A 26385-nucleotide genomic window follows, 5' to 3' on the forward strand; every position below is an offset into this window, starting at 1 on the left:
CTAAATCTTGACTCTTCCCCAGGAGAGTGCTGGAAAAGGTCTTTGATGAAGTCATATTGGTAAACATCTTGGATAGTGGGGATTCAGCACACTTGGCATTAATGAAAAGACCTGAGTTAGGTGTCACACTAACAAAGCTTCACTGCTGGGAACTGACACAGTTTACGAAGTGTGTTTTCATGGATGCAGACACAATGGTAAGTAGCTGTATCTCCTGGTACCTCTTAATGACCTTGTATGGGGGTTGTTGGATTTTTTTCTGTGGATTGTTTATGTTGGTTTGTTTGTTTTTAAGAGTAGAGGTAATAGAAGCGTTTTACTAGTTGGACTAGTAACTGTAAGAATGTGTGTGCCTTTTAATCTAAATTAATTGTAATGAAGTCTGTGGGGACTATTTCCAAAAAGTATTGTCTTCCACAGGACAAGAGCATTGATATGAGAACTTTAAGACAAGAAAGTTGATGTCATAATCCATGAAAACACGATACCACGATTCCTAATCTAAAACCACTTTTTTTTTTTACCTTTTTACAATTAGGTTTTGTCAAATATCGATGAGCTTTTTGAGAGAGAGGAGCTGTCTGCAGCACCAGATCCAGGTTGGCCTGACTGTTTTAATTCAGGAGTTTTTGTTTACCGACCTTCTATTGAAACATACAATCAGCTGTTACAGTTTGCCACAGAGAAAGGCAGCTTTGATGGTATGTATTAATTTGTATTTCAATATGTTAGACCAAAATGGTAACAGTAGTTGGGATGGCTCAGTAACTACATACATGTCATGAGGACTCTGTATGACAGAATTCTCAATTCAGTGTAACTACACAAAAATTGTATCCTTCTCAGAAACAGAGGCTATCATTACAATATGTAGTGAAATTACTTTTTTTAAACTTCATGAAATAAAAACCCTGAGTTTGGCATCCAAACTAGCAGCTGTAAGCATTAACAATGTAGAATCATATAACAAGAAATCTTAAGAGGTAGCAAGCACAGTGCATGCAGTAGCAAATGAAACTGCAGTACCATGCTTCATGCATTCCTAACACTCAAGGCTTGAATGTTCTACACCAACTCAAGTTGATACAGAAAAAATAGCACTGGTAAACTTGAGCACAGCTTCAGAGAACCAAACATTTGAAGATACAACTCTCTCTTCATATGCTATGTGATGGCTTCCTGTCATTACAGGGCGGTGGCTGTCTCTTTCCCAATATCAAGTGCATATAGCCTTGGCTGCTTCCCACTATAGGTCACTTGAGATTGGCCACTGTACCAGATTTAAGCTTGAGAAGCCAAGTTCTGCTGTTCTGTAAGTCTACTAAATCTATTACCATTGCAGTAAAAGCACATGTTGCTTGGAGACTGCTATAGTTAAAGGCTTCTGAGTATTGCTGTCTCCTGTCACTATAACTACAACAAAACGAAGTCTAACTTAACAAGGTACAGAAAACTACATAAACAAGACCATAAAATGGAGCTCTTAGATAGAAGGTAATTAGCCAGCCTGTTGACTTACCTTTCAGTACACTTTTCAAAAAGTAAAAATTCACTAGTCACTCCTAGTCTGCAGAATAATCCCTGTTACTGTGTGGACTCTTGTATGTAGTTTTCTAAAGAACATTAGTCACAGCTGGATGCTTAATGCTACCATAGGAATAGACTCTAGTGAAAATGAGTATCGCCATGTAGTGAAGGGTCTGTACCTTGCTACTGACAAAGCAGCAGTTGGTAGCTTTGTGACCACTCTCAGATGTTGGGTGCAAATTGATCACCAGCTGTGGCAAAATCTATAGCATAGTTCTGAATTGTTACATTAAAAACAAACCAAAATAAAAAATGCAAAACAAAATAACACAAAAAACACCAACAAAAAACCCCTACAAAAAGACCCCCTCTGCGCCCCCCCAAAAAAACTCCAACACATCCAGAAGCCAGCCAACCAAAAAAAAAAACCCAAACAAACACACATCTTAGTGCAAACTTACTGCTGAGTAGCTCCACACCATCTGAGACTTGGTGGTTGTCTTCTCCAAGCTCTGTGCTTGACTGCTAGCAGACCCCATCTTCTAGTTTGAAGGCCCCTGTCCTTTAAAAGAATAGAACTGCTTCCACAATATACTCTCCGACTTGAAAGCTAAAGCCACACAATGGTGAAACTGCTTCAGTGTTCTAAATGCAAAATAATCGTTGCAGCACTTAACAGCAAAAATAGCGGGTTAATGGTTTAGATATCGAATTTCTAGAATGTAATTTGTATTTCAGCTTTAAAATTTACTTAGTTTTTATTAAATGATAGCACTGATCTGAGTAATGAGACCACGGAGACTTAGGCCATCTGTATATGCTACTGCTGAGCTCAGGAACTTGGTGGAGGAGAAAGGGGATTGAAACTTAAATTGACCTAGACGGTAATAAAAGGTTCTACGAAACTTTTAATAAGAGAAAAACCTGTGAAGGGTCACTGCTTTTAATAGGACATAGGGATACAAACTTAACAAGCTACCAAGCTATGTGTTAGTTGAAGTCAAGCTGCAAGTGCCTCATCTGCAGTAGTAGTAAGTAGGGAATGCAAGACTTTCCAGAGTATTTCATGTTTATAACAGCAGACAGGAGCCTTCTATGTAATGCTGTTGTCCAGAAATGGCAGAATCATAGGTACTTAAGTAGACAACCACTTTGTCTACTTCACCTTTCTAGATATAAGGCAATGTCATGCAATAACTCTAGATACCATCTAAAAGTAGTGGAAGGGAAAGAAAAATTTAGTTTTAAAAGAAATCTGGTAGTACTGATACTTTAAGAACGTTGCTATTGCTTTGATAATCCTCTGTCTCTTTAGCCTGGGATCCAAAATAATTGCTTTTACAGTCTTGCTGTATTATATCTTTGTATTTACATATTGTATCTGTAAATATGTAGTTAATACAAGTACTGCCTGATTCTTTCACCTTATGTCTAAGATCCAGTTTATATAACACAACTATTGTTGAAGTCTGGACTAGGACAACTAAATGCTGCTTTCATTGTCTGCTTTAGCACAAATGCATGCAATCTGAAAAAAAAAAAAACAAACGAGTATGTAAAACAATCTGAGTGAGAGGAAGTCCTGTAGAGTGTAAGTTAAATACACTGCTGCTGCCCCTTCAGTACTCTTGTGATGGACACAACTTCTTTCAAAAGTGCTTTCCTTCCTTTAGGGGCTGAGAGGCAAGTCAGAGATTCGAAATTACTGCACTGAGTCCTCTGGCAGTTTCTCACTCTGCAATCTGCATGTATGCTGACAGCTGTAACTGGATACTTGGAATTTATATTTGTCAGTGTACTGTCTGTACATCTAAGTTTATGCCCAGCGTCTAGATACTTCAGTTGCAAAAAGCAAATTCTGCTCAAGTAGCACCGATGGCGTAAACCTTAATACTGCCCTAACTCTAATCACAGGCAAATAAAAACCCTTTTCTGAGTCAGCAGAGACTGAGTGCTTGAGAAAATTAAAGATTAAAATAAAACTTTGTCTCTACAACTAAGCTATCTGTTTATGTACTCTTTAGTAATGCTTCTTGTGAATGCAGTTACAGGTGAAAGGAATACAGCAAATGAAAGTTGAGGGACTCCTTTCAATTTCCTTGATAAGGGGAATTATTACCACTTAAAAACTAATTATATTCATTGCAATAAAGAATGAATAGTATAAATAAATAGGGCTTTACTTCTCATAGCTGCTTATAAACTATTCTGCTGTGGCCTGGAAGCTTTATTTTATTTTATTTTTGTTTTTTTTTTAGTTATTCTACTACTGTGATACCAAACAACTTTTGACTGACTTAACCTCATTACAACCTCTACTTGCAAACTTAGGTAGCCCCTCCCAACACAGATATTATCCTCACTTAGCCGTTACTCAGCAGCTTTTTAGTACAGAACTAGCAACATAACTTGTCTGTTATGGGGTTTGATGAAGTTGTACTAGAGTTGTCACCAAGACTGAACGTGCCTTTTTTTATCAGATTGCTGTGGAGGTAGATGCATCTGGGACTGCAGGTCTAACAGGCCACTGATACCCTAACTCTGGCAATGAGATGTTGGTTATGCATCTGTAAGCATAAGTAATAAAACTAATTATTGCCACTTGATCTTCTGAGATACAGCTTTCCTGAAGCTGAACAGTACTCAGTTGTCCTGGTCTATTTTGATTTTTCTGCCTCATACAGCTTGAACTTCAGCTGTAAAAGAAACTGAATGGCAGAGTTTGTAAGCAGCTTGCTATCTTTTAGCAAAAGTAACCCCACACAGACTATCTATTTCATTCTCTACATTTTTTTGGATTTTCAAAGGCTGCAAAGTTTACAGGGTTGTTCACAAATAGAAATTTAGTGCTCTGTGCCAAACTTCTACTGGACATGACAACTGCATTACCAACTCTTACTTACTGAAGTGACTGAAAAAGATCCTTAAATAGCTATCTGATGCTTGTAGCCTATTAATGCTTTCTCTTTTAGGTGCAGATCAGGGGTTATTAAACACCTTCTTCAGCAGCTGGGCAACAACAGACATGAGCAAACATCTACCATTTATTTATAATTTGAGCAGCACTTCTGTATATTCCTACCTTCCAGCATTTAAAGCGTAAGTTCAAATTTTTTAGAAGATTTTAGAGCTTACATAAACTAATTTCTTGTAACAGAATGAACAGGCATGATGTGAGCTTACACAGGTTGTCTAGAAGGAGACTGTCATTGTCACTGAATATATAGTAGTTTCTTCTCTTAAAAAACAACAACTTGAATTAATGTAAGTCAAATGAGTCACCTCAAGATAAGTGCAGAGAGAGCTGTATCGGTAGCTTAAACCACTCATCCCTGGTAGTAACACCAAAATTTAGAGTAAGTACATTTGACAAGTCACTTGCAAAAGGAAGAACCACTCCTCCAGTATGGGATACAGTCTAGTACAGTTCTAACCAATGGCAGTAGACTCTTGAATCAACTTGAGCTGGTATCATTCCCACTTGTCCTTTTCTCACTCAAGTTACTTAGGGTATTTAATAACCAGTAGTTAAAGTTCATCTAATCAGCCTATACCATTCAAATAAATGTGGTGAGCAAAGACTTGTATAAAACTAGAATTCTCTCCCAACAGTCTTTCTTGACCTCTGTCAGATTTTTAAGTAACAGCACCATGGAACAAAGTCTACTGCCAGCCACATACCATTACATGTTTCCTCTGTGAGGAAAACTGTATCCTCCCTAGCTAGCAGTATTCCATTTGGCATGTGCATAAACTGTATGTCAGAGGCAGGGTCAAAATACTATAATAACACAGGAGGAAGAGGGGGGAAGCAAGGGAAGCTGAAATGTTACACAGAAACTCTTTATCTATTAAGAGCTGCAGAAGCTGGGGGCAAGGGGGACAGAAAGTACCAATTGCATAAAAACAATCTGATCTCTGAATGACATCAGTTTACTAGTGTCTAAAGCAGTGGCTAGCATAAGCAGGACTGTTGCTGGCTCAAGATCAAACTATGTCTTGTGATCAGAATACCATCTGGAATCTTGTCATGCTAAAAGTGGAACACTTATTTAAAGAAATATATGCAAGCCTCAGAATGACTAAGTAGCTGGATAGCATTTGATAAGCTAACATCTATTGTAAAGTACGTCCTCTTTCCATGGCTGGCTTGTTAGTCACGCAACCTTAATTGTACAAATTACTTTGTTGCCACAAAACACTACTTGGATCTGGGGGCAAAAATTCCGTTTAACTAATTGAATCAGTTGCCTAACAGAACTCATCAGACCTTCAAAAGTAGAATGCTGGAAGTGCAGCCCTTGTAAGTAAAATTCCCCGTTCAATAGGTGGAATAATTTCCCTTGGTTAGATCAGCAGCTACGCTCTTGATAATCAGCAGTTAGAATATACTGAAATTTAAACCTACTGACATCAATAGCTAAGGTTTTTACAGCTTTGTACAGCGAGACTAGATTTCACAGCAGCCTCAGTAATCCTTTTTCCAAAGGAAAATGCCAATTCATGACAAATGCTCTCTAACTTCAAAACATTGATGAAGGACTTTTCTGGGAGATGGGGAAAGACAGATTAGTTGCTGAGGCCAGTGTGGACATAAAGCTTCCTAACAGTTGAACTTAAATGTCAAAATAAAGTATTGCAGATCCAGAAGGTATCTAGAAAGCAGATACTGAAAACATCATAGAAGCTTGGCATCTGTCAACTGTTGTTCTGGCTGTAAGTGTACAGAATATCAAGAGTACACTTATCCATTTGCAGCAAGTGTAGCATAACACTTCTTAGGCGTTCTCCTGCTTAAATAGCCTAGATTTTTGAACAATAACGAGTCTCTTCAGAACAGCGGCAGCCTAAGATGAAAACTCAGGTTGTTTAGTACTGTGACAGCTAATAAAACTAATGTAGTCCTCTTATGCCAAATCTTGACATATGGAATTTAAAGTTAAAGCTCAGTAACTGACCTCTTGAAGACACTTCTTTTTTCTTGCAGTTAGTGCAAATACTTGGCCATTTCATATGCATGTAGGTCTTCATTCTGCAGTAAGATCAGTTGTGTTCAAAACATTGAACGTGAATATTGAAATATAGTCAAGGATCTTACAATAGTGTGGAACCCCCCTCCCGCCCCAAAGCATACTGCCTTAGTTTGAATATTCTACAGCTTTTGAAACACACCTGTATTTTCTCCATATGTAACACTCCTTAAATGCCTGAGTCCTGGTCAAGATGACCAGCATGTGCTTAGACAAACTGCTCCGGTGTTATTATCCATTCCAGTCATATTACGCTGAGAAGAAATTGTAACATGATACAAATTGAACTAGGCAAGACAGTCACTGTTACTCGAGAGACTGGTATTGCTTGTTCACAAAACTGACTCAAGCTGAAATCTGGTTCTGGAACTGTAGAAGAATGAAATGATTGTCATCTCTGCTACTGTTAAGTTCTTCACTTGAGACAAGGCACACTTCATCTAAACATTTGGGACAAAGCTAGAGTCCACATTGAAAACTAAGTTAAAATGGTTTTTAAAAGAAACAAAACCAGCCCACCACCAAACTCACCCATGGCTAAACTAAGGTTATTTAGGAAATAACGGTTGTCTAGCAGGACCCTGCTGCACCAAGATCAGGAGTCCTTTGAAATGCCTGGGTTATACAAAGCTATCATTTTGCAGGTCATGGTCTTCCTGTAGCAGGACCTTCCAATGATCCATTTCTACAGTGCTGTAAACTGAAAGGGTAACTCAGCACTGACCCTTCTCTACATAATGCTTGTAATACCTAACTCTCTGGCTTGCTGACTTTGGAGTAGAATCTTTTTCACTTTTAAAACCAGTTCCGATTGCAACGGCTGCTTGAGACTGCTCTCTCCTGAGCTATGGACACCACTCTAAAGACTTGAGTTGGCTGTAAGTATTTAAATAGCCCAGATCATTAGGTTTTGGCTATATTCTGACTAGTGTAATGTAGAATTCAGTTTGCATTTTTTCTGTTTTATAGCAATGCTTTCAGTTGCAGTAGGCATTGGCAGTTTGATGATTTAGCATTTAGCCCCTTAAATATATTCATATTTCTGTTTTCTGAACAAATGCAGAAACTGCAGGTTAGAAAAAACTGTCTGCCAGTCAAAACTCATTTTCTAGACACATATATAAAATGGCTTCTAAAATGTTTCTGTCCAACAGGTTTGGTGCCAGTACTAAAGTGGTGCACTTCCTGGGAAGCACAAAGCCATGGAACTACACATATGACTCCAGAACAAAAAGCATAAAAGGCAACATGGACGACCCTAAAATAGTTCACCCAGAATTCCTCAACATGTGGTGGGATACCTACATAGCTGATGTTTTACCATTACTAGAACAGCATGGAATTGTTAAAGAAACTACTACAGGTGTAAACATGGTACGTGCTTTAATAATCTTGTACATCCATACCCAAGTATGGATGATGGGTTATTTACCATTGCAGTGATTTTCCTTCCTTCTGTCCAACTCAAAGCATGGGTGTGTTTTAGTTTGGGGGATGCAGGGTATTTTGGTTTTGCTCTTTTAAGCTTGGAATAAAAAATACTACAGAAGAGAAGCATGCTGTAGTGGTCTTGAACATAGCTGTATGCTTGCCTAAAACAGTGTAAGAAGCTAACCTTGCACCAGATATTATACTACAGTAACTTCTTTAATATACACAGAGAAAGGACCTAACTCTTAATGTGTTGCAGCTAATAAGGTTCTCAAGCAGAAGAACCCCAGCTCAGCATGCAAATAGGTACATACAGATCTCGCATGGTGAAACAAATTTAGGTAAACCCAGGATAACTAGAGAATCAATACTTACATAAAATGGCAATGATGAATCCCAATACTTATTAAAGCCAAAGTAATGATTTGAACTCTAATTCTCATTCAGAATTTAGTAGCTTGCATCTGACTGCAGACTTCTTAGTCTTAGCTTAGTACGTGGGCCAGTTTAAGTTCTCAACCTTTCCAATACCAAAGTTAATGATCTCTTAAGATGTGCTTTCTCTTGGTAATCTTGCATCTTTCTAACAAACTATTTGCAGCTATCGGGCTTGGTCTATACTCTGGCTTTCTCTTGTGGCTTCTGTAGAGAGGTATGAAGAACTTAAACTTTAATTATTTTTTTTTTTAATTATTTTTTCCCTTGCTAACTTCTGTAACTCTGCTTTGTTATTTTGCTAGGAAAGCTGCACAATCCCTGCCCGTTGGCAATGCTTGCTACTGCGCATGAGAACATCTACTTTGTTGTCCCACTCTTCTATGGCCTGTTGCTCACTTTAGCTATGCAAAGTATTTCTGTATTTTTACTCTGCCTTTCCTTTTAGGCAGAGGTTACAGAGGCAGTGTCCCACTTATCAGTATCACCAGTATTACCAACTGAATCTTCAGAAGAACGCAAGGAACGGTGGGAACAGGGCCAAGCTGACTATATGGGAGTGGATTCCTTTGACAACATCAAGAAGAAACTTGACACCTACCTTCAGTAGAAATGCCTGTCTCAAACAGTGGTGATGCAAGGACTTGTTCCAGAACTAACAGCTAGAAAGGTATAGATGGTGGTCAGTTACACTTGCTAGTAGCTTGATGAAAAACTTCTTGGCTGAAGGCCTCTGCAGTGCTACAGATGAACACTGAGCAAAAGCTAGGAAGCAGAATTCCTTGGGCCACCTATTACTGCCCAATTTCCAATTCTCCCTACTAGATAAAACCAGGTATTTTCAGCTTAAAATTTCTTCTGTTGTGATCAATTGGCTCAAGATATTCTCGAAACTGGGTTTGTTGCCTCACCTCATTAAGGTGATTAGCATTGATTCCTTTGCTTGCTGTTTTAGATGTAAAATCTAATTCATGAGATTGCTCATACACTGGAGTGGTAGCCGTTCTGCTTTACCATAAATGTATTAATGACACTGGGATACATACGGTTGTAACAGTAATAGCACTGCTTTGCTCTTCCAGTCACAATTGCACTGAAATTTTGACCAGGTTCTTACGCACAGTGCCTACAGCATGGCAGAATGCGTTTTTCAGTTCTGTATACTATGGGACTAGTAAACTGAGTTTTATCTGTTCCTTGCAATGTTGCACTTGATACAAAAATAAAAAGTTGTCATGCATTTCTGTCTTCCCTAAACTCTTGAGCAATTAAGGAAAAGGGAGATCCAAAGCAGGCTAACTAAAATATTCAAGAGGTATAACCCTTAAGCTTTGCTAATGCTACTCAGGCTCTCATTAGCAAATGTCCAGCTTTTAGTTCTGTAATTATTTACAAAGTAGATAGTAATTTGCTAGGGAGCTGTTTAGGGCCAATCCCCTTATTAGCTTGCCCTAAGTATAGGATAGAGCAGTGGAGGAAGTACCTGCTGAAGCTACTCACATTAGTAACATGGAGTTTGGGAAGAGGGCCTCTTTCTTTCAAGCGACTAAAGAAACATCATCTCTAACTTAAGCCCTGTACACTGAACTTAGTCTTACACACAGTGGTGATACTGTTTTGGCAAAGAAAGATTACACAGCTGCTTAAGTAACTGTACTTTCCTGATTAGGAAAACTACTCTTTCCATGTGTGCAAAGAGTAAAAGAAAGGGCTTTTTTTGCCACACTCAGGCTACACATACTCCAAGATACGTGGGAAAGCAGTAAAAATAAAGTATGCTGATGACAGAGATTGGCTGATATCTGTATTAAGGTTCAGATTTATCCTTTAGCCAAAAGTCTAAACAGAACAAAAGTAGTGTTCTTTGACAGCTATACCCTGTACTAGTCCAGAAACACTAAGAAAATATTATTTCATTATTTTCTAATAGAGGAGGATTTTGGCTGGAACCTAGTGAGGGTGCTAAACTTTTAACGTAGAGATAAAATAAATAATCAACAAGCCCTCACAATTTGCTGGTAAAGCAGAAGACATAATACGGGTATGAGAGTTAGTCTGTTTTAACTTGTTTTCACTACTTAATTGCTCTAAGATCAGTTGGTCACCATTTAGGAAAAATGCTAAAAGATGAGGTCCAAACCAAAGTAGCTTGTAGCTATTTAAAAGTACATAGTATCTGAACTCACAGTTGAAACTAGCCCTTTCCTGTATGGGTTTTTCTTTTGCTGTGGTTTTTTTTTTATTTTTAAACAGATAAATTTGAAGTTGTGTGAAAGTAGGAGGGATTACTAGTTACAGTCTGTAATGACAAAAATATATCAACCAAGTACTGGAGTTCTGCATGCTCACAGAATACTCTATGGAAAATAGTAAAATACTCTTTTAAAGACAGCTAAAAGGTTTTCCTCCTCTTGTCTGTATTCATACTAGAGAATAGGTACATTGCTTCTTTTTAAACTTAGTTGGAGAGAACCAAGAATGTGTAAAGGTACGAGACTTACTACCTGCTTGAAAATTTGGTTTAGCATGTAAGTTTTGTTACGTTAATACAATAAGATAAGGAGAGATGCTGAATCAGATGAAAACCTGCATGTTTTGGGTTAACAAATATAGCTAGTAAAGAAAGAAAACCTGTAACAATCATTCTGTCCTAGCCTCTGTAACTCATACTATGGTCAAATGTTTACCCACAGCCTCAGGAAAGTGAAAGGTATGACATCTATACCAAATTCTATGCGGCTTATTCTCAATAAAATGACCTTTATGTCATTATCTGCCACGATTTCCTTCACAACTGCTGCAGGCAGTATTTGCAGAAAAGCAGAGATCCCTTTTCTTCTCTTGCAATAGTATCACTTGATTCATCAAGCAGTTTTCTGCTCTAAACGGAAGGTACTCAAAGCAGTAACTGAATCCAAGCACTATACTCAAAACATCACTATTCAGAAAAATCATAGGGCGGCTTAGATTGCAACTCAAGTATTGGAACTCCATTTGCCTTTATAAAGCATATAATCTAAGGTGTTCTTTAGATGGTGACAACTCAGAGCAACTCTTAGGAGTTCAGAAGCATTTTTTCCATTTACATCTTTATTTTATGTACAAAGTAAAAAAACACCAAAAAATCAGAATGACAGACTATTAACTCAGTCTTTGGAATTAAAAATAATTCCAAGAGCTCATTTCTAGAACATATTCAAACTCCACAAAAGAGAATGCCGATAGCCAAAGACTACTTAGAGGTCATGAAAAGCAGAAATAAACTCCAAACCACCAGAACACAAGGGGTTTTATCCACCCGAGTAACTGAAGGAAGGGCTCCATCAAATCAAACAGGACTTTTCTGTTCTCAGCTTTGACCTCTATCTGTTCTCTCAGATACATTAATGACTTTGTTGGCAGAGATCATATAGCTTAGTACCACCTTCAGTAAGTTTTTATATGGCTTTGGAACATGGAAACAATTGTCTAATAGAAGAAAAAGATACTAGTAACTGTTTTCATAATGATAACTAAGCCATTCTGCAAAATGTCAGCACATTTTCACACAAGTAATGATGTAGCTTGACTAGCCAAAGATATGGGTCTCTTTCCTGTGGAATTTTAACTTGGAAAATGGAAATAATGAAACAAAGACAAATCTTTCCCTCATAATCAAATTATTTCTCCAGCTTATCTCTAAATATCAGAATCTGAACTAGAAAAACTTTATGCAAAAAAACTCCCAAAAAAACCAACTTCAATCAGGTTTAGCTCTGGTTTTTTTTATCTTTTGTCAACTTTCCAGTGATAACCAGTCACCAGGGTTCATGCTGTCTTCCATCATTCATGCCCTTTTGATTCCTTTTCTAACAGACTTAAAGCACACTTTTCTCCATAGCTAAGATGCTGGCTTCCCAAAAACTGCATCAGCTTGTTAAGTTACATATTTTTAATTCCTTTCTCACTTCTTTCATTAGCTCACTGTTTCTCCAAATAGTAGACATCTTCCCTTTATTTTCCCAGTCCTTTTCCTATATTTGCAATTCATCTTACAATCAGCTGGCTGGTATTCTTAGGACATAAGAAGAGGTGAAAGGCATTACAAGCAAAGTCAGATTCCACTTCTCTTCTGCCAAGTACACTTCCCAAATCTAAACAGGACCCAGATATAGCAACCTCTGCCTCCAATGTGAAGTCTGAGCATTAGGGTGAAGGCAGCAGAATGTTAGGTACACACGTATCAGAAGACCAGAATCAAATGGAAAGAAAGGAACAGACAAGAATATTCAACTAATACTCAACTGAGATTCTTCAGTGCTATTTATTAGTTTGTGGTACCTGAACATGAGTAGCTTACCAAATTCTTCCTCCATAAATCACGCAGCATGCAGACCAGCATTCCATAAAGACATGTATGGAAGTGAAAAACACGTAGTTCTTCCACTACAAGTGGAAAAGCAGTGCAAGAAAACTGTTAGAAAGCTGGCAGCTATTAAAATAGTTTGTTTAAATTATTGTACAATTATACAAATTGATACAATTTATTGTACTGATTCACTGGCATGTGAGTGGGTTATTATCTACTTTGAATATAGCACAGTCTTACTGTTCAAAGTGTCTACTGAAATTACCAGATAGCATGTTATCAATACATGCCTGTGATTCTAGCATTTTATCCAAACAAGAAAACCTTCACTTTTATAAAAATCATTGGAATTCTTCTAAGAGTAAGTAAAACATTAAAAGAAAGTGTTTTACAAACTGAAGTACTTCCTTTTTACTAGGTCCTGTGAAGTAATCAACAGAGGGACTCCCTCCTCCACCTGTATATTATTCAGAAACAGTACAAAATATTTTAAAATTTTTAACTGAATACCATCTTCGGACATAGCCTGCAAAAGTAAAAATTCCTTACAAAGTGTCACTGACCACCTATTCTGAAACAAACAATCCAGATGATCTGTTTGTTTATCAGGCAACATTGAGACAGAAACACGAAACTAATTCATTTCTAAAGGGTTTTGTCTGAAGGAGGAAACACATACTATGTACCTTTTATCACCTTTTCACCTCTAAAAAAAGATGAAATGCTTGCAAGTTAGAATGTATCAATACACATTTCCGTTTTGAGGGACTTTTATGTATTCTTAAGCATTGAACGTAATAAGCAACCTTTTGAAGAAATGAACACTGGAATAATTTCAGGAGTTTGTGTGCTTCTAAATTAACATTTAGGAGCAAATTTGTTTTTATAATTTATTTGAAGCATTTATATTTTGAGCACAAAGAGAACAAAACTGAAAGTTAGCATGGAACATATAACTTGAAGAACAGTATTATCTAAAACATTAAATATATTATTTACTGAAAATACCACAGGATGAAGCTATAAATCAATCAGAGCCTTAATTTCATTAATTTTGTTTTGTTTCACATCACTTGCTGAAGGCTTTTTGGTCGCAAAGGCTCCTGCTGCAAGTTCCCTCTTCTTGTTCTGAATTTTCAGAATATTTTCCTCCACTGAATCCTTCACAATGAACTGAAATAAAAACAAACAAACAAGCAAACAGAAACACTCTGAAATAAAGATGTTAAATTTTTTTTTAAACAAAAGTTTAAGATGAGAAATTAAGATATTTTGAAAAAAAATGCTAAGCAGCCTAAAGTACAGTTACATTATTTAGTTACTACTTTGTAAGTAAAACACAAAGAAAAGGGTTGTAAAGCAGTTGAAGGAAAAGGTTTGGCATTTTAATTTTTTAACCTTTTATTTTTTTTTAATTTATTGGAAGGATATCTATTTCTTCTTTGCTTCTTATATTAGAAGAGAACTTGTCTTCAATTTTCCAAGTAATACATCTGTGATTGGATATTAACGAGACAGACCAGCTCTCTTCCACAGCTAATCAAGCTGCTATGACAATGGCAGAAATGTTCTATATACCTTCAAGATAATGAACTGTAATAGCCAGGCTAAGCAACAGCAAACTACTCCATCTCAGTCACTCCAAATAGCTCAACAGGGACATCTGATTTCTAATATTAAAATTTTACAATCCAAAGCCCATACTTCAACAATCCCACCACAATTTATGTTTACTGGTGAGACTATGATGTCACAATTATTTTTATAATATAGTAAAGCTTTTTTGAAAATATTTATTCATAACTAGGAAACTGTTGGGATCATCTCTCAACTCACCTTAGTAATAACAACATTATGCTTCTGACCCAGCCTGTGACACCTGTCAAAACACTGGTCTTCTGCAGCAGGATTCCAAGCCTAGCAGTAGCAGCAATGAACAAGTTAAATAACCTCACTTCAAAGTACCTAATAATATGCACACAGAATCACAAAGCAGATATTGTACCATCACCACTTGAATAAATATTGTTGGCAGATTAATTACTCCCAACCTAATGTCTCACTCCTTAAGTATCCTGCTGTAAAGAAAGCTTTGAGAACTTCCAGTTATATATTCATAACAAGCAAGAACTTCAGGTAAATGCTTTAAAAACAAAGTTTGTCAGGAGTCTAAAAGACATCAAAACAATCCTGTTATTTTAATTCTGAAATAAACACTGCATATATTAACTGCCTCAGTACTCTTTTCCTGATAGCAAAATCTAAACCAGCTGAACTCACGCAGTTACTTAGAAGTAAACTAAGTCCCTGGACTGTTAAGTAAACCCACTTACTCTTTCATTAGTATATACAATAATCACCATGTTACATAAACAAGAAACTTTGCTGAACACAAAATGATAGTGTAGCTGTTCCTGCTTATGCTTAGGATTTAACACTAAATATAAGGATTTGTGAAATGCCAAGTCTGCATTTTTCCAGCATGTTCTTTCTATCTAAAGGTACAGTACTACTAGTTCTCACAGAATAGATAATTAAATCTACCTAACTGTAATAGCGTTCTGTCTCTGCTAAGCAAGTCTCATTGAATGGGCTCGCCTTGCCATGTCATCCACATACTGCAAGTTACCTAAGTACTCTTAATGACTCATTTTAGATTCTAAGAACCTCTGATGCCTACACACACGCAGAGACATCAAGTTGCAAGATAAAAATCCAAACAAGTCTTGTTTCTCCAATCTATGGTAGTGATCAAAAGTACAACAAATTATATCTTTGTCACTGCAAGATGAACGTTCCTGGCAAGCTACGTATGGCAAACCATTCTAATATTAATCTAACTGTATGAACAAGATGATGTCTGGAAGAAAGACCTGGCCCAAACATGCAGAAGCATGTTCCATTCTATCTTTGCTGTAGTTGAGGAAGACCAAAATGTACTACTTTACTCTTCTCTCATCAGTCCTGCAAAGGAAAAGTGAATTGCAGTACCTCTATCCCTTTCTGCAATAGCTCATACAAAGGATACTGTATTTTACATGGGAAAATATGAAGAAACTTGAGCCTCAGAGAAACATCTGCATACTTGTGATACTCTTACATTAAAGGTTCGTATTTCTTCCTAAAGGTGAGAATTCAGCAGCTATGATTGTATTTAAACAAGCAAACAAACAATTTAAAAAAAGCGGGGGAGAGAGAAAGTAATCTATGGCTGGATAAATATTCCTCCCTTGCACTGTGGTATTACACTTCTCAGAGAAGGAATGCAGACCTCTAAGCTACAGTGCTACAACAAATCCACAGAATTTGAAAAACTGGTTACTCCACTGGCTCAAGGTATTTCTGCTTCTTAATTCCTACTGTTGTAGGAATGCACTTCAAGGAATGCTGATGTGCGACTGGATCTGATTCGGCACCGACTATTCAAAAGTGAGATCAATAAAGAATCGTGGTCCCACTATCCCTCCATCTAATACAAGTAGTCAACCACTGCCACTTGGGATGGTAACCATCACAGGATGGTTACCAGCAGGATGAGAAGAGGCTGTTCAGTGGTGTACAAAGGCTGCAATTTTATTGGGCTCTGGTTTGTTAGGTACAACCGTATACTGTAGATGATTCAGTGTTAACAAGGCTTAGCTTACTTTCTTACAACTGCTTGCTGCAATACTCAATGCATTATCTCATTCACTATCTTCACAGAAAATTAAAATTCTCTTGCAGTTTCCACAAATATTCAGAGAATTGTTAAAAAAACCCAAAGTGCAGTGGTTGGACTAGATGGCGTTGTGGTCATGTACGTCCCTTCCAGTTGCACCCATCAATGCAACGCACCCAGAAAGAACGTGGGGAAAGATGCATTGCCATTCAGGAAAAACTTCTCCATACTCTTACTTGTATTTAATTCCTTTAGTTTATTAAATAAATAGCTTTTGCCTTTATGCTGTTATTAACACTAGCCTGATGTCCAAGCTAGTACTTTTGCTTTACTATTGGTATTAACAGATGCCCAAGTCTAAAGCTACCCCATTATTTTCATTTACTTTGGTTTTGTTTCTAAGTGCAGAATTTGTCTTAGTTTCCAACTGCCAAAAAACTGGGACATCAGAGGAGTTAACAGTGGTGGAGGAAGTGAACAGAAAAACTTTGATTTTGTACAATGACACAACACATGAACCAATTTTGTTAAGAATACCATTTTGCTATCAATAAATGTAATTTACATTTTAATTCCTTACAAATAGTTTTGTGTTCCTGAGTGCTTTAATGAAAGGAAAAAAACTTCCTAAGTTTAAATATTACCAGTCTTCTAAGACTACAAAAAGTAACCTCAGACTAACGTCTTTATTTATCAATAAATTCACAATAACATCAGAAGAGACTAGAACAGACAAGCACTGCATTAAATATACACTGTTCCTGAAATTCCACTTCACAGCTTTTGAAGTTATTAAACAACAAACAGAAAACCACATTCAAAAATATCAGAAAGAAATAAAGAAGGAACAGATAGCATATGCTACACTGTAAGGTGTCACACCACTCTTTTAGTAGTCCTACTAGCATTCTTTTCATTCACAGTAAATAAATGGACAGCACAAAAATACAGTGTTAAATCAAAAAGATGCCAGGGAAACAAATGAAGAAAAGTCCTACTTGCCCTTTAACAAATACTCATCAGTGTAATTCATTCTCAGAGGGGCTTTCCTTCTACCTCTTAGGAAAACGCCAAAGGAGCTTCCCCCAGATTAAGCCAGATCATTATGAACAACCCATTACTCACGGGATCCATTAAAAACACTCGGGAAGCTGCTGTCAGATTTAATCCAACTCCACCTGCTTTCAGAGACAAAAGCATTATAGTTGCAGACCCTGCTTGGTTGCTTTGGAAACACCGAATTGCTTCCACTCTTTTCTTCTGTGCCATTGACCCATCCAAACGAGTAAAGGCAAACCCTGATTCTCTAAAGAGAAAGTAAAAATGTTCAACTTAACAAGCCATTTTCTGTGACAACAGGAAATAAACAGATTAAAATCCTGACCTCTACTTTGAAATGTGAATTTAAAATTCTATTTTCTTTGACAGATCTTTCTAAGACACTGTAAAAACACATGTTTATTAAAAATAACAGTAGTTCTACTTACTTCAAGGGATTTTCTATCAGCGACAGGAAAGTTGTAAACTGAGAAACGACGAGACATTTAGCAGCTGGATTATCCCTCCGCAGTTCTATCAGAGCATGCATAAGAGCATTTATCTGAAATTAAATGAAGCATTTATCTGAAATTAAATGAAGCATTTATCTGAAATTAAATGAAGCATTTATCTGAAATTAAATGAACTTAGATTCTATTCCTACAGGTGGCTTTGATAAAGTTCGTATCAACTGAGAGAAATCCCTGTTCAGTAATGTCTGTTAAATGAACTCATCTCCAATTCTGTGGGTAGGGTTTCTTTTAATTTCCACAGGAAACCAAGGGTTGAGCATTTTTAATGGTCACAAACTACAGGGTGATATTGAGGGTGCTTTGGTCACAACCTGTTTTCCAGACATACTTCCCACTGTCAGGAAGCAGCAAGTCCCCTATCTCCAGGGTATATGGAAAATAGGAACAAAGTAGTGGAACTCCAAAAAATAAGGCATAAGCAATGGACAGCCACAAGGCAAGTGCTTTACTACAGCAATAGTCAGGAACTGAGAAAGGCTTCCCCCAGAAATACTCAGGCAAATAAGCTATGCAAGACGCTTGGCTGGGGATGACAGGGAAAAAGGACACACCAGAAGCACTCTGAAACCAGCATAAGAAACAAAAGGAACAAGGAACTGGACTTGAGGCAGAAGAACACTGCCAGTTTTCTCATGTAAGGTTTAGCTAGAGAATGCAAGTAACAGCACCAGGTAACAAACAAACAATCTTAATTTATTCTAGAGCATAATGTCCTAAATTAGTTCTTAGGTCTCCACAGAAAGATTTTCAGGGAATAAATTTGTAACCAGCATTTGAAAGAACAACTACTTCATTAAAAGTAACATGCAGAAAAGCAATCTCAAAACAAAAAGGTCAAAATACAAGCAGGAAGATTTAATTTCTGGCAGAAAATGCACAACGAAAGTTAGGCAAAAAAAAAAATCATGTGGCAGACCTTGACAAACAGGTCTGCAAAGTAAAACAACAGTATCTCAGCAGTTTATCTGGCAAGTGTTATATGATGCCCATTTAGTTTTCCCCGCTAGAGTAGAATATATATTCTTTATATAACATGTAAGAAAGAAGGATTTATTTAGATTTTGTTGCCAAAAGTAAATTTAGAGCTGGATAAGTGTCAGTGGCTATAAAACTGCTCTATCTTCAGAAACTGAAACAAAAGACAAAGCCCTTTACCGAAGTTTTATTTAATTAATACATATCTATGTACTGAACAATGACCAGCATCAAATCACAACTAGTCTTCCTTTTGTCTTGTTTCCCTGCTGCAAAATTTGTCTGCAGTGGGATTTTATTACACACTTTCTTCTGTGCTGGCTAGACATGCTGGGCAGACTTTTAAATAATACTTTAAATATGTTATTCACATGTATAATATATTCAGCATATTTACATAACAATAATAGAGTATGCCCTAAAAAACCATAACAAAAGCCCAATAAAACACAATGGAATGTACCTTTGAACTGGATATCCACTCCCGATCAGGCTTCTTTCCACTACTGGAGTCTATTTCCTCTTCTAGGGGACATTCCACCAAGTGCTCTACTTGAAGTTCATTCCTACAGAGAGGGCATTTGGCATTTGGCTACAAAAAAGCCCAAATAACATTACAAGAAACATATTAAATCAAATTGTTTATAGTGAATACTAAAGAACACCTTTACAAATATTATATTGATGTTCATGTAAAAAAATCCTCAGATTCATTCTTGTAACACACTGTCATTTCTGACATGACAGTCACAATATTTTACTTGTGAGAACATTAACATGACAAACACTACATGTTTTAAAAACACTCAGCCTTCCTTAAAAGTGGTCTTCTTTCTGAGCATATTTATACTTGAAATAAGTAACTCAATATTTTAAGGCAAGCAAATATTTGGGCTATGGGGAGATAGACTATTTCAAATATCAGAAAAATAAACCATCCTTCAAAGACTATCTTTCTTAGTTACAAACAAAGAATGACCTTTTACCCTTTTTCTTCAAAGCCTGCACAGAAATAACAGCAGTCTGATGAAATATGCTTTGTCAGGACAAAGCAGGGTATCTTCTCTTTTTCCCCAGCAGACATGAGAAACGAGACATGATTTAACACCAAAAGCTTTTTTCTCTGAAGTATACTCTGGATAAAGCAAAATTTATATAATAGCACTTTCATAGGACTCACAAAATTTAACAAAAAGACTGTGTACACTGTACAAACACAGAACTTTGTGAAGCAAAAATGACAGACATGAAAAACCTTTGCCTAACAGAGCAACCCTTTAAAATTAGCTAGTTCTGTTTATATAGCAATCTGGCCACAGACCCAAGGCATCTTTAGACAGGCTACAAAGCAGAGCTCACAAACCACGGGAATACTGGGGGCTGCTAATCCGGACTGAACTGCCAGCCAATTAAAGAGGCCGGCAGTCACAGTCTGAATACATTAATTTATTGCAACAATAAAGCTATCCTTTCAAGAGACAGAATCTTAACACAAACAAATCTGAAATAACAGCCTCCTAAATGTAGTGAACCAATGAACCATTCCTGATTTGGCACCAATCCAAAAATCCTCCAGTGACAAGACAAAATAAATGAATTCTATTACATCTGAAAAAGGTTTTCTGAAAAAAAAAATCCTAACAGTGCTCATAAAGACTTTTTTTTCTTTTTAAATACAAAGCTCATGTCTTTCTGCATCCCTTCTCCACTTTAGTACTGCAATTATAAACAAAACACAAAACACAGCTAAACAGTACCAACAGAGACACCAAACACTTGCAGTAAAAGCATATGAAAATGACCAGAAATGTCTCACAATCAACAGCTAAAAGAAGAAAAAACGTTTTAATGCATATCTGGCAAGTTTTTACAAGAATGCAGTTAATACACAAAGACATTAGATTACTGTAGACGTTTTATAGCTTTACTGGGACTTTTGCATAGGATCTTCGCTTATTTGCACGACTCTGAATTTAGCCTTAGCAGAAGATTGAAATGAAGGTGGTGGTCACTCTCCAGCTGTTAACTACTAAAAAGTTTTTCCAATTTCGGTAAATACTTTTAGGTTAACATTAGAAAAATAAAACGGTCTCCAAGTTCATAGTAACAACAAAAGGCCAAACTTTTCACTCAGCAGTTTTGTGTTTGCAGCTTCACATCTCATTGCTCACTGACCGTTTAATGCTGTCATTTGTATTAATAATGGAAAGCACAGGCATCTTGCCTGGAAGAATCCTGTTTGAACACAAGCTGTTTTGGAGAGAGGGTATGCAGTTTGCTGGCTTCCTTTGTTTTTAAGGTGATACCTAAAAGTACTTCCCCGAGCTATTTACTAGGAGAGAGTTGATTTATAACATTCAGGCACACCACTATTCAACTGAGATGCGGTACTAGCAAAAATACCTATCACGTGGAAACACTGAATTCACTGACTTTGGAATTTAGATGTGTGCCAGTGTGGAAATTGATAGATGCAGATTAACCAAGACGGCCACCACTCACAGATGAAGTGTGAAGACAGATTTATTCCATTATTTGCAGGAACACATACACACTACTGAGTCCAAACTTAGCAGAGGCAAAAAGCACCAGGAAGGCCCCAGCCTTGCCTTACTTACATACCAAAGCCTAATGCGTGTGAAAAGGGTCACCAGCCTTCGTTTTCACAACTCTGAACTCTCTATCCCCCTTCCCCCCATGTCTGTGGGAAAGAATGCTTTTAAGTCTTTAACAACGTTCTGTTATCTTCCTTGTGAAAATTCCATTTCTTTCAACAGACAGGAAACAATCCAAAGGAAACACAGGGCATGAAAATTCCCACAGTGAAACACTATTCTTAGCACTCTCAGCTGCAAAGGTATCTTGAGCAAACACAGCTAAAGAAAAACATCCCCTCATCAAATCTTCCGCTTGCAACCCCTTTTCAGTCAGTGTTCAACACAGGCAGCATTCTGGCTGGAAGCTGCAAGAACTTTCTTAGGAATTGGTTTAAATCAGGAATCATTTTGAGGGTAAGAAAGGCTTATAGAAACTCATGATAGTTCAAAAGAAGTTACACCCACCTCTGTTTAGACTTCACTACTATGAAAGTAATCTATGGAACAACATGGTATTGGACAAAGACACTAGTTCTGGAGATTCCACAGTCCTTTCTAGGTAAAACATAGTAAGCAACTTGACTGTAAAGTCAAGTAATATACTATAATAATTCCATCACATCATATCCCAATTTATTTCTCTGCATGTTAAAAACACCTGATGGTTCAGCAGGGGCACCAACTCTGACACAGACACATCAAGAACCTCTGCGCTGGAAAAAGGCCTCTGGAAAGTGCTCTTTCCTTAAAGAATAATTTCACAACACTAGTTTCCCTCAAATCTCTCAGAAACTCTAGAGTGGGATATCTGCATCAGAACCTTATGTATCTGGAAACGGAACAAAGTTGATCTACAAGCCAGAAAGACAACACTACCCACCTCTATCTAATTGACTGCTTATGCACAAGCAGGGACTAATCTGTCCCCTGCCGTCTCCTAATAAAGAACACCCAGGTTTAAGCTGGCAGTTGCAGCTCTACTCTAGCTAGGAGGAGGCAGAACAATTCCAGAGAGTAAGTGCAGCAGCACTCAATACATATGGTAAGACTACCATAGGAAAGGAAAGGGCAAACAAGAAAGAAAAGCACAGCTTAGAAGCATACAAGAAAAATAAATACTATGGTTTTCAAAAAAGCAATTAAAAGATGCTCATCCACAAGTTTATTCTGGATAGAGTCCAGAGAGGGTCATAAAGATGGCCCTCTAACAAGGCAGCTATTTCACTGTAGAAATTTATCAGCTTGGAAAATGGAGCACGGATGTGATTTTTGTTCAACAGTCAACTTCCAATACACAGCTTTAGTCTCTTTTAAGCACAACATACACATATATGACACCACACACAAGCAGTGAAGAAGCATCCAGCCACATGGAGGCATACAGTGCTGCACACTTTGACCCTAGGGACAAAGTAAGGTGAGAACTACGGAATCGGTCTTTGATCAGTGGTAAGGTAAGGTCCATGAGTATTTTCAGTCTGACAGCTACTCTCCCCACAGTTTGACTTCAGACCAATAGCTTTTATAAGCCAGCTGATAACTACATTTACACTGTTCACCGTGATTTAAAAGAACAATAGCTAGATGGCCTCCTGGTGATACTAGTTCATTGCTTTCGAATAGCTATTACAATTAATTGTAATCATAGAACAACCAACCTGTTCATTTCTGAGGACTTCAAAAATACATGGTTTACAAAACACATGTGCACAGTGTGTTATCACAGGAAGAGTCAATGATTCCAAGCAAACTGCGCATTCTTCATCTGAACCAGAGCTCAGAACCAACTTCATTTTACTCACTAGTCTCACATGCAGTTCTTCGGGAGTTCTATTATCTGGAAATATAGAAACGTACTTAAACCCAGAGATTTCCACAAAGGAAACACGCTGAACTCTCATGCATCAAAACAGCTCCACTGGTCAAAATGCAATTAGAATAGTTTATACACAATGAGGATATAGCCTACAATGTATAAAAACACAAGATGCCCCATACTACAGAAAATTTTAACCTACTAATTCAAAACACATTATGAGTAATCATACTTGGAAAAACAGTAATTTGAATTCAAAGAACCTCAACTGTATGCTCAGTGGTAAGTATATGTGCAACACAATGCCTAATGAGAACAAGCAATTTTCATGTGGCAGCTGTTCAAGTAGCAAAAATCTTATGAATATGACACTACTTATAGTTAAAATTGCTTCTTTTTAAGTAAAGAAATTCAATTAATACTTACTAGTTATTAATTAATTTCTAAATAATTATGGAACAATTATCAAATAATTTCTCCATCCTGTAATTTTAAGGAAGATAAACAGCAACCTCCTGAAAAAGGTTCTGACCATATCACTGGTCTTTCAGTTTCCTGAAAAATCACACCCATGCCAATGGCATCTCAAAGTAGGCTTTTTCTAAATATTACATTTGCAAATTCTCAAATTTAAAGTATTTCAAACAGACTATACTTTCTTCTGAAAGTATAGTCTGTTTTTTAACGCTATTTTTAATGCTATGCAGTTGTACAGTTCTGGCTTGTCAAAAATAAAACTTCACTCTCGGTCCTCTGTGTTCACCCTTCCTTACAGCTGTGACAAAGTCAACAGTGTCCTATTCTGCTGAAGAGGCAATGGTTCTGCTGACACAGCTATCAATTTACAAGCCATTCCCCAAATCTCCTCTACATCTTCTCTCCTGAGGCAAAGGAAAAAAATCTGCTATAAAAGCACTTCTGTAAATTATTACAACAACAGATATGCTGCTTTTTAACGAGCCTTCTGCATTTGGTTCTGCAGAGGTCCTCTTTGGTCATTTCTGTATGGGCTGTCAAAGCTTATTAACTCTTGCTTCTGGCCTTCATAACTACTCATACTTCATTACTTCATTCATATGTTAGAATGTGCTCGAGTATCCCCTCCTGAAACATATTCAAACCTATTATGGTACAAAAAAATAAAGTAACTGAAGGAAGCTGAAAGTTCAATAATCCATGCTGAAAAGAGGATGGCTGAAGCTAGAGAGCTTGGAAAACACAAATATATTTCTGTTCTTGAATACAAAGTGCCAGTTCTTGTTCTTAAAAACCACAGGAACCAAAAAGTATTCACTCACCATTTGAAAAACTAGCAGAGGTATTTATACAAAGATGAGGATGACAACAAATCTGTCTTAATCTGAGCAGAACACCAAGGACGTCAGCATAATGAGCTAGTACATTCCCTTCGCTGAAAAGTCTGAGTAAGAATTTTATGGTTAGTGTGAAATACTACAGCCTGAAAAAACAGATGACATTACATGATAAGAGTTTAGCTGTTACAATGATGTTCTGATTTGATTGTTCACTTTCTGGTCTGACTACCTTTTCTCAAATGCTCTTCTTAAGGTACAAAATGCTACCCGTAGTATGTTCTACTAGGAGAAACGTTAACACATGGTGACAAAAGCTTTAAGGCCGTTCTTTACATATCTGGTATCTCCTCCCAGTTCTCACAAGACAGAACTTCTAATATATAGTTCTGTAACACTCTCTGCTTCACTCTTCAGAACTGAACAGATGTGAAGATAATTTGCAATTATTAGCCTACAACATACAAACTGACACACTTGGCTACTACAGCTAACATAATCAAAACTTCTGAAATATAAATTTGTGGTATTAAATTTCGATCTTCAGGATAAAGAAAACCTCTGACGTACCTGCTAATAGTAGCTTTGCCCTCATTCTTCACAGACTGGTAGATTTGTCTCTCCTCCTCTGTAAGCGTAACATACTGAATAAGTACTTTACGTTCTGGTAAGTGCAAAATGGGTGTTCCTTTAACTTGACTTGTTTTAGATCTTCTAAGGGTAATACTCCTAATCAGAGACTGTAAACGCCTAAAATATACATATATAGACAATATATTACTCAACTGGCGTTGGTTTGGGTTTTTGGGGTTTTTTTTCTTCAGTTTACTGCATAAATTCATGTTTTGTACAAATTTCAAGCCCATAGTACAATATAACTCATTAATCTGAAATATAAACAATTTTAATTATTTGATATTTACTAATTTGAACTAAAAAAAATGAAATAAGAACTGATGATACATGCATTTCAAATTTAAATGTGAAACATGAATTTGTTGTGTGGCCCAAGCACTGCTAGTTATACTCATTCACAAACCCTTTGGGAACACTTCATACCGAAGTCCTCCTGGAGCTCCCATTGTGACTGGACGTTGAATTGTTCTGTGCCACCACTCTCGATCAGTAAAAGGTTTCAGTTTTAAGAAGGAAATAAGAGACCACAAATCTTTTACAGAATTCTGAATAGGAGTGCCTAAACAGAAAAAGAAGACAGTAAAACCTCAAGGAAACTAAAACTCACAAATTTTTACCGAAGTGCAAATTGTGTGCTTTCTCCTAATCTCAAAACTAGGTTGGCATGTCATTAAGTATAATATTTTTTTTTTAAGTAAAATATTACAAAACACTTAAATACATAAGAGTGAGCAAACTGCAGCTCTCAGTGTCAGGATGTTGGATGTTATCTTTCCATTTCAGCTTCACCACCAGTGGTCATGATCTTTAAATTACATTTAAGGGTCATATGCTTGCATGACCTGTGGCAGTTTTTATTATTTCATAAAGCTACTGAGGTTTGGATAAGTATGTATCAGTGTAAGCTTCTAACCAAATGTAACTTGTTAACTTCATAAATAGGTCTGTTTTCACTTGTACTGCCACCAAACTTGTGTATCAAAAGTTATTTTGAATTTTCTCTGTAATCACTGAATGGGTCAGGCTAGAAGGGACCACAGCAGGTCAT

At 37.0% G+C, this 26385-nt stretch overlaps 2 protein-coding genes and 1 long non-coding RNA gene across 6 annotated transcripts in view; 1 reads left to right on the forward strand and 2 right to left on the reverse strand.

Moving 5' to 3' along the window:
- The window catches only part of LOC127468742 (uncharacterized), a 25418-nt gene extending 18803 nt beyond the window's left edge, over positions 1-6615 (reverse strand). The window contains exons 1-2 of the long non-coding RNA XR_007903663.1: positions 6486-6615; positions 1989-2089 (exon numbers count right to left, since the gene is read on the reverse strand). This is a non-coding gene — a long non-coding RNA (uncharacterized LOC127468742). The remainder of the gene's footprint in view (positions 1-1988; positions 2090-6485) is intronic.
- GYG1 (glycogenin 1) overlaps positions 1-11192 on the forward strand; it is a 16492-nt gene extending 5300 nt beyond the window's left edge. For 2 of the 3 annotated variants that reach the window (XM_051782227.1, XM_051782228.1), the window contains exons 3-7: positions 23-197; positions 539-701; positions 4500-4626; positions 7712-7931; positions 8872-11192. In XM_051782227.1, coding sequence (XP_051638187.1) covers positions 23-197; positions 539-701; positions 4500-4626; positions 7712-7931; positions 8872-9033 — 847 coding nt within the window. In that variant the 3' untranslated portion in view covers positions 9034-11192. The remainder of the gene's footprint in view (positions 1-22; positions 198-538; positions 702-4499; positions 4627-7711; positions 7932-8871) is intronic. The other variant, XM_051782229.1, reaches the window with a different exon arrangement.
- A 1238-nt stretch (positions 11193-12430) lies between these two features.
- HLTF (helicase like transcription factor) overlaps positions 12431-26385 on the reverse strand; it is a 30454-nt gene continuing 16499 nt past the window's right edge. For both annotated transcript variants that reach the window (XM_051782223.1, XM_051782222.1), the window contains exons 16-24: positions 25761-25896; positions 25272-25451; positions 24687-24808; positions 23231-23409; positions 19439-19567; positions 17917-18029; positions 17555-17735; positions 14608-14688; positions 12431-13944 (exon numbers count right to left, since the gene is read on the reverse strand). In XM_051782223.1, coding sequence (XP_051638183.1) covers positions 13792-13944; positions 14608-14688; positions 17555-17735; positions 17917-18029; positions 19439-19567; positions 23231-23409; positions 24687-24808; positions 25272-25451; positions 25761-25896 — 1274 coding nt within the window. In that variant the 3' untranslated portion in view covers positions 12431-13791. The remainder of the gene's footprint in view (positions 13945-14607; positions 14689-17554; positions 17736-17916; positions 18030-19438; positions 19568-23230; positions 23410-24686; positions 24809-25271; positions 25452-25760; positions 25897-26385) is intronic.

The sequence above is a fragment of the Manacus candei genome, unplaced genomic scaffold (genome assembly GCF_025592945.1).
Source record: "Manacus candei isolate 608988 ecotype Guabito, Panama unplaced genomic scaffold, ASM2559294v1 h1tg000015l, whole genome shotgun sequence".
In the NCBI taxonomy this organism is placed as follows: domain Eukaryota; kingdom Metazoa; phylum Chordata; class Aves; order Passeriformes; family Pipridae; genus Manacus; species Manacus candei.